This window comes from Ovis aries, chromosome 5 (assembly GCF_016772045.2).
Source record: "Ovis aries strain OAR_USU_Benz2616 breed Rambouillet chromosome 5, ARS-UI_Ramb_v3.0, whole genome shotgun sequence".
Taxonomy (NCBI): domain Eukaryota; kingdom Metazoa; phylum Chordata; class Mammalia; order Artiodactyla; family Bovidae; genus Ovis; species Ovis aries.
In genome coordinates this window covers 105,664,574-105,677,865 of record NC_056058.1, presented here as the reverse complement: position 1 = coordinate 105,677,865, position 13,292 = coordinate 105,664,574, and the positions used below count along the sequence as shown (strand labels likewise).

The 13,292-nt window shown below is 40.6% G+C and overlaps 1 protein-coding gene and 1 non-coding gene across 12 annotated transcripts in view; both read right to left on the bottom strand.

Moving 5' to 3' along the window:
• The window catches only part of FER (FER tyrosine kinase), a 456,675-nt gene that overhangs the window by 93,102 nt on the left and 350,281 nt on the right, over nt 1-13,292 (bottom strand). For all 11 annotated transcript variants that reach the window (XM_042251005.2, XM_060416072.1, XM_060416073.1 and 8 more), the window contains one exon: nt 12,884-13,007. In XM_042251005.2, coding sequence (XP_042106939.1) covers nt 12,884-13,007 — 124 coding nt within the window. The remainder of the gene's footprint in view (nt 1-12,883; nt 13,008-13,292) is intronic.
• On the bottom strand, nt 4,409-4,480 carry TRNAC-ACA (transfer RNA cysteine (anticodon ACA)). Its single transcript has one exon. It is a non-coding gene; the product is annotated as a tRNA-Cys (tRNA).

Genomic DNA, 13,292 nt, shown 5'->3' with positions numbered 1-13,292 from the left:
ATTCATTAATTTATCCACATATTCATTCATTCACACAGCAGATATTTATCACACTTCTACCACTTGAAAAGCACCCTGTGAAAAATGTGCACAGAAAATTTGCACTATTTCCTTCCCTGCAAAAAAAGGAAATCAAACTACGCAATAAAAAAGGTCCAGCATTAAAGAGTCAGTTTGAGAACACAAAATAGGCAAGTGTTTCTTTTCTATAGTAATAAGAATATCTATTCATATGAAGTATAAGTAAGTGTGTGAGTGTCTGTTAAGTCACTTCAGTTGTGTCTGACTCTTTGTGACCCTATGGACTGTAGCCAGCCAGGATTCTGTCCATAGGCCACAAACAGATACTACTATCTCTATTTCATAAAAACGTAATATTAATTCCAATAGAAGTCATAACCTTGCGTTAGAAGGAAATGCCCTCTGTTTACTAAAGAAATAGCAGATGAATGACATCTTTGCCCTTGCGTCACTGTAGTTCAACAGACGACATCAAATCTCCAAGAATCAGACAGGAAACACTGGCATCATTAATGAGCAACACTGCCGAGTTACTGGGTTTGGTAAATAACAATTATTTTGATTTATAAGTCATAAAATCAGAAACCTGGTGAAAATGTAACCCTCTATAAAGTCTGCATACATTTAATTTTAATTATCTCTTTAAATCAGTGGGTCTGTGATGTAGGATACGATCTGACATAGGATACCCTTCTTAAAGATCTGCATCTTATTTGGAAAACATACGTCCAATTAAATGGGAAAACTGCAGATGAGCTCTTGAGGTTACATTCCCTTATTGTCTTTCATCAGAAGAAATATAGTCAGTGTGGGAAAGTGAGGATGCCAGGAGTGGCAGTCTGCATCCTCTTGGCTCTGTCACTGGCACAGTTCGCAGTGTTTAGGAAGCTCCCGGTAGAAAAAAACTACGAGCTATGTGTTTATTTGGCTCATTATAGTTTGAAAGATTCATATTTGAATTTCTGGAATTACAGGAAATAAAGCATTGGAGAGTGTCTTACAGGCACCTGAATTTATGAGGAAGATAATACAGGTGGATCATCGTTTGATGTCTGTAAAGACATGAAGTCATCTTTCACTCTGTATTTCACTTACATGTAATGTCTAATATGTGCTGTGTGCTTAGTCACGTCTGACTCTTTGCGATCCCATGGACTGTAGCCCGCCAGGCTCCTCTGTCCATGGTATTCTCCCGGCAAGAATACTGGAGTGGGTTGCCATGCCCTCCTCCAGGGGATCTCCCCCACCCAGGGATCAAATCCAGGTCTCCCGCATTGCAGGTGGATTCTTTACCATCTGAACCAACAGGAAAGGCCAAGTAAACTGGAGTGGGTAGCCTATCCCCTAATTAGGGGATCTTCCCAACCCAGGAGCTGAACTGGGTCTCCTGCATTGAAGACCAATTCTTTCCCAGCTGAGCTACCAGGGAAACCGATGTCTAATATAACAAGCAGCAAATCCTGCCGGCTCTGCCTTCACCATTCCCCCGGAACAGGCCACGCCTCTTGCCCTCCACCACTACCTTCCCCAGTGTCTCTAATTTCCATTACTGCAACAGCTCTCTCATTTGTCTTCTCGTTTCTGCACTTGTCCCCTGAGAGTTTATTTCTGAAACAGAATTCTAACTAATCCTTTCAAAACCTGGGACAGACCAAGTCAGTCCTCAACGGCCCCCATCTCACGAAGACTAAAAGCAAAGCGTCTCAGTGATTTGCCAGAGCTGCCTGATCTGGCTGCAGCACCCTCTAACCCCACTTCCTGCCGCCCTCGCTGGATTCTTTGGACACACCTGGCGTGCGCCTGTCTCAGGGCCGTCTGTGCCTGCTACACCCACAGCTATGGGGGTTCTTCTCACTGATAGTCACAGGGCTCACCCCTCTCTCTCTTCTGGGTCTTCTCTTACAGACTATGAAACAGTGCCTGCCCCACCTTCCCATTCCCTTTTATCCTATTTTATGACTCCCTATAACATTTATCAGCATGTAGAATATTGTATATTCACTTGCTTATTCTTTTTCAAATGTGTTTATTTTCTGCTCCCCCTCACTTTTGTGAGCTCCATAAAGGGAGGGTTTTGTTTATTCACCACTGAAAGGAGCAAAATTTGCCACCCCAGAATATGCCTTTTACACTTTGAGATTATTTTGAGCTGATTATTTGAGCAGACACAGAAGCAGCTCTGAAAACTAAGTAGTTACCATTTTGTAAGAGGTGTTTACATTTAGAAGGGAAATTTCCATTTGTAAGTGTTCGTCTCGGCTTCCCTTATGGCTCAGCTGATAAAGAATCCGCCTGCAATGTGGGAGACCTGGGTTCGATCCCTGGGTTGGGAAGATCCCCTGCAGAAGGGAACAGCTACGCACTCTAGTATTCTGGCCTGGAGAATTCCACGGACTGTATAGTTCACGGGTTCGCAAAGAGTCGGGCATGACCCAGGAATGTCCGCGTCACTCCGCGTCTCCCCGTCTGTACCAGGAACAAAGGAGCAACTAAATCTCTGGAAATTCTTACCAACGGAGAAGATGGATCTTAAAAAGTCTGCATACCTGCCGTGCCCTTGTTGACTGCTCTTCCTGGTAACTTCACATAACGGGTCTCCCTTCATCCCAGCATCTCCCTTTTGTCTTTAGCTGGAGATGGTACTTAAGGTGGTGGCCTGGGCTATCTGGGGGAGGTGCTCAGTTATCCCACACATACAGGAGGTGGGCTTGTTATTCCACTTCAGCTATTCTCCTGTTACTGTGTCTTCCATTACGGGAGGTCTCAGTCAAGAACCTGGGAGCGGGGAGGGAAAAGTGTCACCCTCCCCCGTACTGCACTAGCCACAGTATCTAGACGAGTGTCTGGCACAAACACATCCAGGCTGGAAACACGTAGCTAAAAGGGTCATGAGAGCAAGGCAGCAAGTTGTGGAGAAAAGGGCTGGAGGCAGAGGTACCTGACTGGAGATACCTAGGCTTTCATTTCGTTTTTTCCTCAGGGTGAGGAGGAGGTAGCCTGTTGACAACAACAAGAACCAATGGAGCCCAATGTTTAAAGCGTCACACTAAGCAAAATCACACAGATGGATAAGGACTCCGTGAACGGTGCCGTAAGCTCCACATCATGGCATCAGCAAGAAAATGAGCTGCTCAGAGTCAGTAAGGCCCTGTCCTGTGCGGGCTGTGCCATCATTAGAAACTCTGGAAGCCATGGTGAGGTGAACTGAGAGTCCGCATTTGCTTTGCTTCACGTGGCCACCCTTTTCCAAAGTTCCTGTACGCTTGGCTAAACAGACAACCGAGTCTAATCAGTATATCCATCCAATGGCACAGATGTGGTGGTCTCTTTCTGCTAAGCTGTGACCTCTGGAAAGCCTGGGGGCATGTTTCTTATTGGAGGTCCTAGAGAGACCCCTTTCCTACTCAAGTAGCCTTGCCCTAACACTAATCAGTATGTCATTGTTGTCTTCATTTTATATCAGAAGAGACAGAAGTACAGTAACTTTAATCATCATCCATTCAACAAACTTTTACTGAACACCAAAACTAGATGCTGGTAACTATTCTCTGCATCAAGGACCGAACAAGGCAACAGCCTGTATCCTCATGGAGCTTACACTCTAGCTGACGTAGAAAATAAAAAGTAAACCAGTATTCACTTGATTTATCTATGTCTATGTGGCCTTCCCTGTGGCTCAGTGGTAAAGAATCCACTTGCCAACGCAGGAGACTCAGGAGACATGGGTTGGATCCCTGGGTCGTGAAGATCCCCTGGAGGAGGAAATGGCCACCCACTCCAGTGTTCCTGCCTGGGAAGTCGCGTGGACAGGGGAGCCTGGCAGGCTACATGGGGTCACAAAGAGTTGGACATGACTGAGAGACTGAGCACAGACACAGACACCTACAGGTCCACTGTGATACTCACTCACGCACTTACACACGTGTAGGTGCCTGTGCAGACACAGGTGAGCATCAGGTCACGTAAGGACTGATGAAAAACACAGCAGGGTAAAGGTTACAGGGAATGCAAGGGTGGGGCGGGGTAGGGGTCCAAAGTCGCACAGCTGATGTGCTGTAGAGCCAGGATTCAAACTCTGAGCATTCCAGCGCCAAACCTGTGGTCTTAACCACCGTGCTGAAGCTGTTAAATGGCTCTGAAAGCTTGCAGACCAGTTGGCAATGCGACAGGAGACAATCAGACTGGCACAGCGACACTTGAAAAAGCTTCTGTATTTTATCAGATTAAAAAAATTAAGGATAATAATTGGACAAAGTGAAAGTGAAGTTGCTCAGTTGTGTCCGACTCTTTGCCACCCTTTGTACTATAGCCCACTAGGCTCCTCCATCCATGGGATTTTCCAGGCAAGAATACTGGAGTGGGATGCCATTTCCTCCTCCAGGAGATCTTCCCAACCCAGGGATTGAACCTGGGTCTCCCGCATTGTAGGCAGACGCTTTACCGTCTAAGCCACCAGGGAAGTCTATTGGACAAAGCCTCTAGTAATTCTCAGTATTAGTGAGGTGAGTCATGTCCAGTGAATGGCTCAGGCTTGAGTTCTCCAGTTCCATATATAGATTCCTCTGATCCTGCCTTGGAGGCCAGAGAACAGGACACAAACCAAAAAAGAAAAGAAAAAAGAAAAGAAAAAAACCCCCTGAAAACAACAAGAATAAAAAAGCAAGCAAGAAGGTTAAGCTTGTTTCTATGTCATCTGTGTTCTAATGGATTCCTCAAAGGCCAGAATTTCTACTTGACCAGGATAATTAAGAAAAGCTAGCTCCTCTAGTGTAAACAAGGTTTCAGTTTGGAACATTAATTTGACCGATGGTTACCCAAATTCCTGGGGTAGTCACGAACCCAGCTGCACGGTTCTGGGCTTAATCTCCTATCTGTGGTATGGATGTGTTGTGAGTGAGGGTTCAAGGAGACTGCATGGACCTTCTCCTGCACCATGGAACTGTGTGGGGATGAACCCTCCCAGGAAAAGGTGGAGCGAAGACTTATAAAGGAGTCTCTCACCCCCACAGTGAGGCTTTCTCTAACTCCCGTTTGTTAAATGGTTTCCTTGTGAGAGGTGCCCACACAGCTGATCATATTCACAAAAGGAGGAAACAGGAAACGGCAGCGAGCACATGGCTGAAGTGCTCTGCTTAGTGTCCCGGCTTTGTCATCCACTTGATCCAGACCCGATCTCCCACTCATCAGCTGTACGACACTGGACAACATACTTACTATACTTCAATGCCCCAATTTTTTCTACTCTAAAGTAGGGATAAATGGCCACAGAAGTATGAGGACTAAGTAAGATAATGAAGGTACTTGCCAAATAGGAAGCACTCAATGAACGCATGGCAGCCATTCTCTTTGGAAGCCTGCTTAGCCCAGGCTCTATCCTCTGAGTGTTATACCATTCTAAATGGCTCAGATACAGAATCCACCTGCAATGTGGGAGAACCAGGTTCACTTCCTGGGCTGGGAAGATCCCCAGGAGAAGGAAACAGCTACCCGCTCCAGAATTCTTGCCTGGAAAATTCCATGGACAGAGAACAACACAGTAATTGGCTCCTGTAAATCTATGTAAACCCCCTCCTGCCTACTTTTCTCTGTCTAGCCATGTTAGTGACTAAAAATGGGATAAACACTAAATACAGGCTTCCCTGGTGGCTCAGATGGTGACGAATCCACCTGCAGTGTCGGAGACCTGGGTTCGATCCCTGGGTGGGGGAGATCCCCTGGAGAAGGGCATGGCAGCTCACTCCAGTGTTCCTGCCTGGAGAATCCCCATGGACAGAGGAGCCTGGTGGGCTACAGTCCATGGGGTCGGGAAGAGTCGGACACGACTGAGTGACTAAGCACAGCACAAACACTTAAGATAAGCTGGGCCAGTCAATTCCTGCTGCCAAGAATCTGAAACCAGACCTCAAAGACTAGTTCATTATCCGCAGGTGTGGGGCTTGGAAGGTGGTAATCTGGATGTCACCAGAACGGCCTCGGAAGGCAGGACAGAGGAACGCAGTCTTCAGAGCAAGAGGGAAATGAAGCAGCAACACGGCAAGAAGAAACAATGCAAGACCGAGTGAGCAGAGAGAGAATATGCTCTGGTTCCTGACTGCTTCCAGGTGCTGACTGCAGTGACGCCCAGAGCTGGCTGGACCTCCTGTCGTTTCCGTTTCATGAGGTAACTCTATCTTCTTCTAATACACTTCCTATTGCTTAAACTAGCTTCAGCAGTTTCTGTTCTTCATAATCAGAAAGGCCATAAGAGAAAATGGTGACCCACCTATTTGCAGTTGTTTAAAGTAAAGGACCCTGATGCTGGGAAAGGTGAAGGCAGGAGGAGAAGGGGACGACAGAGGATGAGATGGCTGGATGGCATCACCGACTCAATGGACATGAGTTTGAGTAAACTCCAGGAGTTGGTGATGGACAGGGAGGCCTGGCGTGCTGCAGTCCATGGGGTCGCAAAGAGTCGGACATGACTGAGTGACTCAACTGAACTGAAAGTAAAAGATCACTTTAGACATTCTGAGCCAGGAATGTACTTAATGCAATTAAGTGAATAAAAATCAGAAATAACAGAGAATGAGGTACAGGCCAATTTCCTTCTACCATTTCTATGCAACACAAAACAAGGGTAGCCCTCACTAAACCAGGAAACCACTCACGTACCTCTCTGCTTCCTCTCGAGGACTTTTATTCTGTTTACTGGATCGAGCAGAGTTCCTGAAGAGTACTCTACATATGGTATATCTTTCCTACTAGTAACCATAAATCAAAACTCATTTTTACTGTGACCTGCTATCCCGAATCCCCCATTTCTGTTTTTCCAGAAGGCAGATGGATACTCTGGTATATTAACTCAAGCCAATTTGTTAATTGATTCCAGTATAAGAGAAGGTCTTTTTCATTCCTGGAAACATACACGTGCTTTAAGGTAAAAAATATCCCTTAATGAAAATGAATGAAACTAGCAATAGGAAATTCTGACACTGAATACAGTAGCAGGGTAAGTAATTTTTAGAAAGGTGTTCTTGTGAATATCAAGCCACACTAGATTAAAAAAAAAAAGGTTAAAGTAGAGAGGACTATATATTTTTGAGACATTTAAAATTACTGAGCATTCCTTTTTGTACTGTAGCAAAATGGTTCTAGAAGCTAAAAATAAAAGTACAGCTTAATATATTTGAAATTGTAATCAGATGTTAGAACAAGAAAATCAGTCATAAATGCTTAGTCAACTGAGATTATCACATTTCTATGCTAATCTTGTGTTTTTAATTAACAGATAAAGCAGAAGGGGGTATCTAAACAATAGTGTATAAAACGAAAAAAAACCAAAATTTCAAGCTCTGATTAAATGGAGAAGCAATGACAAAATACTGCTGCATTTCAGCAACTGTTCATTAAAAAACAACAGAAAAATCTTGTTATGTCTTTCTAAAATTATGTTTCACAGGCTTCAGCATCCTCTTCTGTTTTTACTCGTGATCATAAAGAAACCAGATGTTGATCATAAGCTGAGCCATCACACCAAACGCTACCTTCTGGCCTGAATTTCTTGATTGGTCAGAAGACTCATGTCTTGTGCAGAGTAGGTGAGTCCAGGGTAGATTCAGAGTTGGGGCTCTCAAACCCGATTCCCAGCGTCCACATCCTGGATCCACCATGTTCATCTCATATGATCCTAGGCAAGATACTCAGCCTTCCTAACCGCAGTTCTCCTCATGTTACAATGGGCCCAACATAGAGCCTACTGTTGTCTTGAGGACTCACTCATTCTCCTTTAAGTGCCAAGCACTGTTCTAGCCTTTTGGAATCCAAGAGCAAACAATGTAACTGAAAATTACTGCCCTCCTGAAGTTTATGTTCTATATATTGCATCTAAAGCACCTGATTAGCATAATACCTAGTATTCAGTCATCAATAAATGTCAGCTGTTACGATTGTGAATAGCTGACTGAAACAGAACACTGGAATAGCAATGTGTCAGGACGCAGTCACACATTTGCTTAATCTTTCTGAGCCTCAAGTACTTAATCTGTAAAGTGATCTTAAGATTGTTCCTATTAAATATATGGCAGATCATGAGACATAGAAGAGATTAAAGAAAATATGAAGATGCATTATACACAAGAATGCTTTTCCAGTACATTAAAACCTTAGAAAAAACTCAGTCGCATTTTTAAAAAATAAAGAAAAACTCTCAAGAAAGGGAAAAACATAAATGCTCACTATCATACCAAATCTTCATAAAACATGAAATCACAAAAACCAAAAATAAGATGTGACATCTTACATTTATCTTAAAAAGTATACAGGCTACTATCAGAAATCATTAGATGAAATAATCTTCTTCCAGAACATACAAGAGAAATGTAATATGTTCCTTTCTGGCAGTCTTAGCTTTTCTTATTTTGTTTTTCCATCGAAACTTAAAAGTGGTCTCACACCCACACCTTTTCACAAGATTATACGTTTTTCAAGGTTTTGTAAATTCTTTTGAAATTACCTTCCTGTTTCAGTTAAAAACCATAGACTCTAAACCATCTTAAAATTATCTGAACATAAGGCTAGACATTCCCAGGTTTAGCCAAATTAAATGGCATCACTCGGCCCTGGGTAAGAAAGGCCCTGTTTATCTGACCCAGCCCAATGCTCCCTGGACATCCCATTTTGATAATATCAAACTCTCTGTACTTCAGGATCAAATCATGCCTTCTCATGAAATACAAAACTTTGTTTTCAACTTTCCTTCGGCAAGAATATTCTTTCCCCTTGTATTCAGTGATAAACCCATCCATCAAGTATTACTCAACAATAACCTCCACAAAACTTTCCCGTTACTCCCCGCCATAGCTCCCGCAATGACACATCACATCAACCCTCTTGATATTGCTCCTGTGGTATTCTATACATGTTCTCCCTAAACTGAGTATTCTCTGCATTATTTTCTGTCATGTCCACCTGAAGGCAGGGACCATGATTCTCATGTCAGCACCCTGGTACAGAACAGGCTACCATCCATGTTTATGAAGTACCGGAAACATCACTGTTCTCAATGGACAAGTAAAATATTTGTAGTCTTATATACTTTAATTTGTAGAGTTGTTAATCTTACTTCATAACAAAAAAGCATCATTGTGGTAGAGTAATAGAAAATGAAGAGGAATCAGTGTAAGATTTAAAATAGAAAAAGAAATCACATTCTATAGTAGTCCCCCAAAACACCTTTTCTGGTGTTGACAATGACATATAATATCATGAAATTAAGAAATGCTTCCAACACTCTCAACAGAGTATGGTCTTTTACTCAAATACATGGCATTCAAGAGTTTATCCTCCTTTACTTTTCCCTGACAAAGAACACAGCCCAAAACCAGTTCTTAAAAATAAACACAAATAAAAATAAACCTTGCAGTAGAACTCATCAACAGTAAACCCATAAATACCATTACCATTTAAATCTAGTATAAGGTCAACTCTCAACCCACTTAACATTCAAAATAATTAGGCTTAATACTTTTTATATAGAGTGACACCTAGCAATCTAATGCCATTGTAAGTAACATCCCCTCTCAAAGTTTGTCAGTGTACTTCAAACATTTGCATGAAGTAAAAGGGAGAGAAAAAAATTCACATTGGCTTACTGAATAATCATAAAGTAAATGGAGTTGATCTCACCTCAACTGAAACACAGAGTATCCAACACTCTAAACAGAAACGGTTTCAATCAGAAACTTGGTGTATCAAGGGAGCACTTCTGCAAGTGAAATGGAAATTACAAGAACATTTTCCGAAAGCGGGCCATTTCTTTATGCAATTGCTTGTTTCCATTTTATGGGTCACACTTTTTCATCTATAATGAAACATTGCTCTGCTTTTCTCATGGTAAAAAAAAAAAAAAAAACAAAAAAAAACGAAGCTAAAGTAAAGAAATGCATCCCCCACCAAAGTGAAGATACTATTTTGGGGAAACACAATTAAAAATATTTTCAGGTTCTGAATTCCAGTGACCTCTAATCAGTGAACAGTTATAAATTTATAACTTCATATAAAATTTAAAGCATATTTAATATTTTGCTTTGATTTGTAGGACAAACACTTTAGAATTTATGGACGTGTATTCTATATATTTGGGGATGTCAAGAATGGAGCCTGGTGTCTTTCTTCATTTCTTGAAAAACTGAAAGGAAACTTTCAATTACACTTTAGAAATTTTAATTGAATTTTGAAATACCTCACTAAAATTTCTCCAATGAGGAAAAATACTCTTCTTCACTGTAGTATATACTATATATGTTATATTTATATATTTATGCTATATTTATACTACATAAATATATATTTTTTTATTTCTTAGAAAAAAATGCATGTCTTGAGTATATCTATTAAATGCAAATCAATTAAAACTCCACTGCAATTACTACTGCTCCCAAAGAACTAGACATAGAGGAACACAGTTTCATAGCACAAGTCACTTCATGAAATATTCAGCAGAAAGAATGATTTACTTTCTCAATATAGTGCCATGTATTGGTGAGATACTAAAATGAAAAAAAAAAATACTGAATTCATCCAGAAGATCATTTACGTAAGTGTGAAGAGGAACAAAAGACCACTGGCTAGAGATATCAGAAAATCCATCCAGTGATCATGATTAACAAGAACAGAACAGTAGATAGTTTAGAGGGTTACCAGTGAGAGTGAGCCCAGAAAAATATTACATGTGGCTATAATACAGCTAGTAAAATACCATATCCAAAATGTATTTATGAACTAAAGACAAAGACATCCTATGTGACAGGTGGCCAATCTGGGGGTTCTGTGCGAACGCTGGTGAGCACCCTGACAGATGTGACCCATCAATCACGGGCTCCGTCACCGGCCCTGGGATCCTTCCTGATGCGCCACGCAGACAGCCGCGACCAGTCGCCGAGGCCCGTCTGTCGAACCTGCTCTCGGCACGGTCGCTCAGGACGTGCAGTCAGGAGCCTTCCCCACAGGCAAGCGGCACAGGACTAGGTGCAGTCTTCTAAGCTAGGTGTTCAAGCGTGGGCTGACTTTCAAAAATTTGTAAATGCATGAACATTTTTAAGCAAAAGGAGAAAATAAAAATTATAGCAGATAATGTTGTGATTTTGTAAGTGGGATAAATTTTTAAAAGTTAACTGCCGTCAGCGATTTGGAATGGTTTAAATTCTGATGATAGAAGCACTTGAAAAAAATACAGTCATCCATCTGCAAGAAAAGCCGTCACTGAAAAGCAGCAAGAAATTGAATCAGCAGTTCCCTCAACCACAACACACCAGCAATTAAAGAGTGTTATTGGTAACTGACAATACAACAGTTTCAAGAATGGGTATTTATTATGGTTTAAAGTCACTGATAGTCTAGCAGTTTAAAAAAAATCTGAGACAGAATAAAAAACTACAGTAGAGCATTTGATACCCAAAGTAACTTTAACACCTGAACGATCAAAATTATAGGTTTTCTCTAAAGGGCAATCCTTTCCTGTTACTTTTAACATAAAGTAACAAAGTCATTACACAATTCCTGTCCAAAACCAATTTTTTAGAGTCTTTTCAAATATGTATTACATTGTGATTTGATCTACATTTATTGAAAGTAAATACAGTCACTATTGATAGAAAGTAAAACAGGAATATGATAGTGACTTAATTTTCATTGTCTCAATTTCCAGAAATATAGTATCCCTATGAGATGGTTGGATGGTGTCACTGACTTACTAGACATGAGTTGGAGTAAACTCCGGGAGCTGGTGATGGACAAGGAGGCCTGGCGTGCTGCAGTCCATGGGGTCGCAAAGAGTCAGACATGACTGAGCGACTGAACTGAACTGAATATCCCTACTGAAATGTATTTTAAAACACATGTGATTGTTGAATCATATTTGAAACATAAGCTATAATTTTAGTTTCAGAATAAAACTGAATACTAAGCAAAACTGGGGGGGGCATTAAGTAAAAAATGTTCATTGAGATCAAATAAATGTATATTTCAGGTGAATATAACTTTGTTCTGCTGCAGTTCTATGTTGTACAACCTCACCAGAATATTAGGTCAAAGGCTACATGGTGAAATACATGAGGGAAGAATACATCTCAATAACCAACCAGCTTAAAGTACCTAATGGCTTCATCTGACAATGAACCCTCCCCACTTTAAACAGTATCATGTGCTGCTTCCAGCAGATAAAAACTGCATCAAATCCTAAACCTTATTTCATGTATATACACAGCCATATTTAGGCTCTGATATGAATCCTGCAAGAGATCTTAATTTTTAATCACATTTAGCAAAAAAAAAAAACCACAAAACCAAAAACCAAAAAACTTTCAGCTATAAGCAACTAAAACCACAATCTATAAAGCATTAAGACCAAGTTGCTGGTCTTAATATAATTAAAGCAAGTTTGCTAAAATCTCCTTTGAAATAATTAGTGTGCTAAAATCTTTTTACCCTTGGCCACATACACAGTCATGAATTATTTTACTATTAAGATTTTCCATAACTTTATAAGTAATTTCTTTGAAAAGGGTGAAGAACACATGAAACAATATTATTCAGTTATAAGATTATAGCTGCTTATATGATTAGCTGGAGGCACATCTTATCACTATGCTATTCATGGTTATAATAAATTTTTAATTAGTAAATAATTGTCTAATAAGGAGTTACCTCAGGAAGACAGAAAACAAGTGTTTCTATAAAATGTCAAAGAATACTTTCACACAAAATGTGAAAACCAACAAGAAATACATGTTGTGAAAGAAAATTCATTGCTTTATGACAGCAAGTACATCAGTTTTCAATATCCTATTAACAGAACTGGAAAATGTTTTTAAAATATTCTCCTTACCTGTGTATACAGTTTTTACTCTCGAGATAGGACATACCAGAAGCAACATCTAATGAAAATTTCACTAATTGTTTGAGTTTTATATCATCCTTCCTCTTTCTCAGAAACGTGAGGAAATCACCTCCTAGAAGAATCAACAACAAGAGAAGATCATGATGAAAGTCACATTTATCACCTATTAGATACACCTTCCAGAACAAAAAGCATTACACATTTAACCATACTTTCTGCCCATTTAAGAGGAGGATGAAAGAAAATATGAAAAGAACACATCCTATTAGAAAGCAGACACTGCGCATTCTCTTAGATGCAGTGTAAGCACTTCAAGGCTTCACACTGTATATCACTCAACACATAATAACATTCAGTCATACTTGTTTCCCCGGTCATAATTTCTCACCAATCTGCC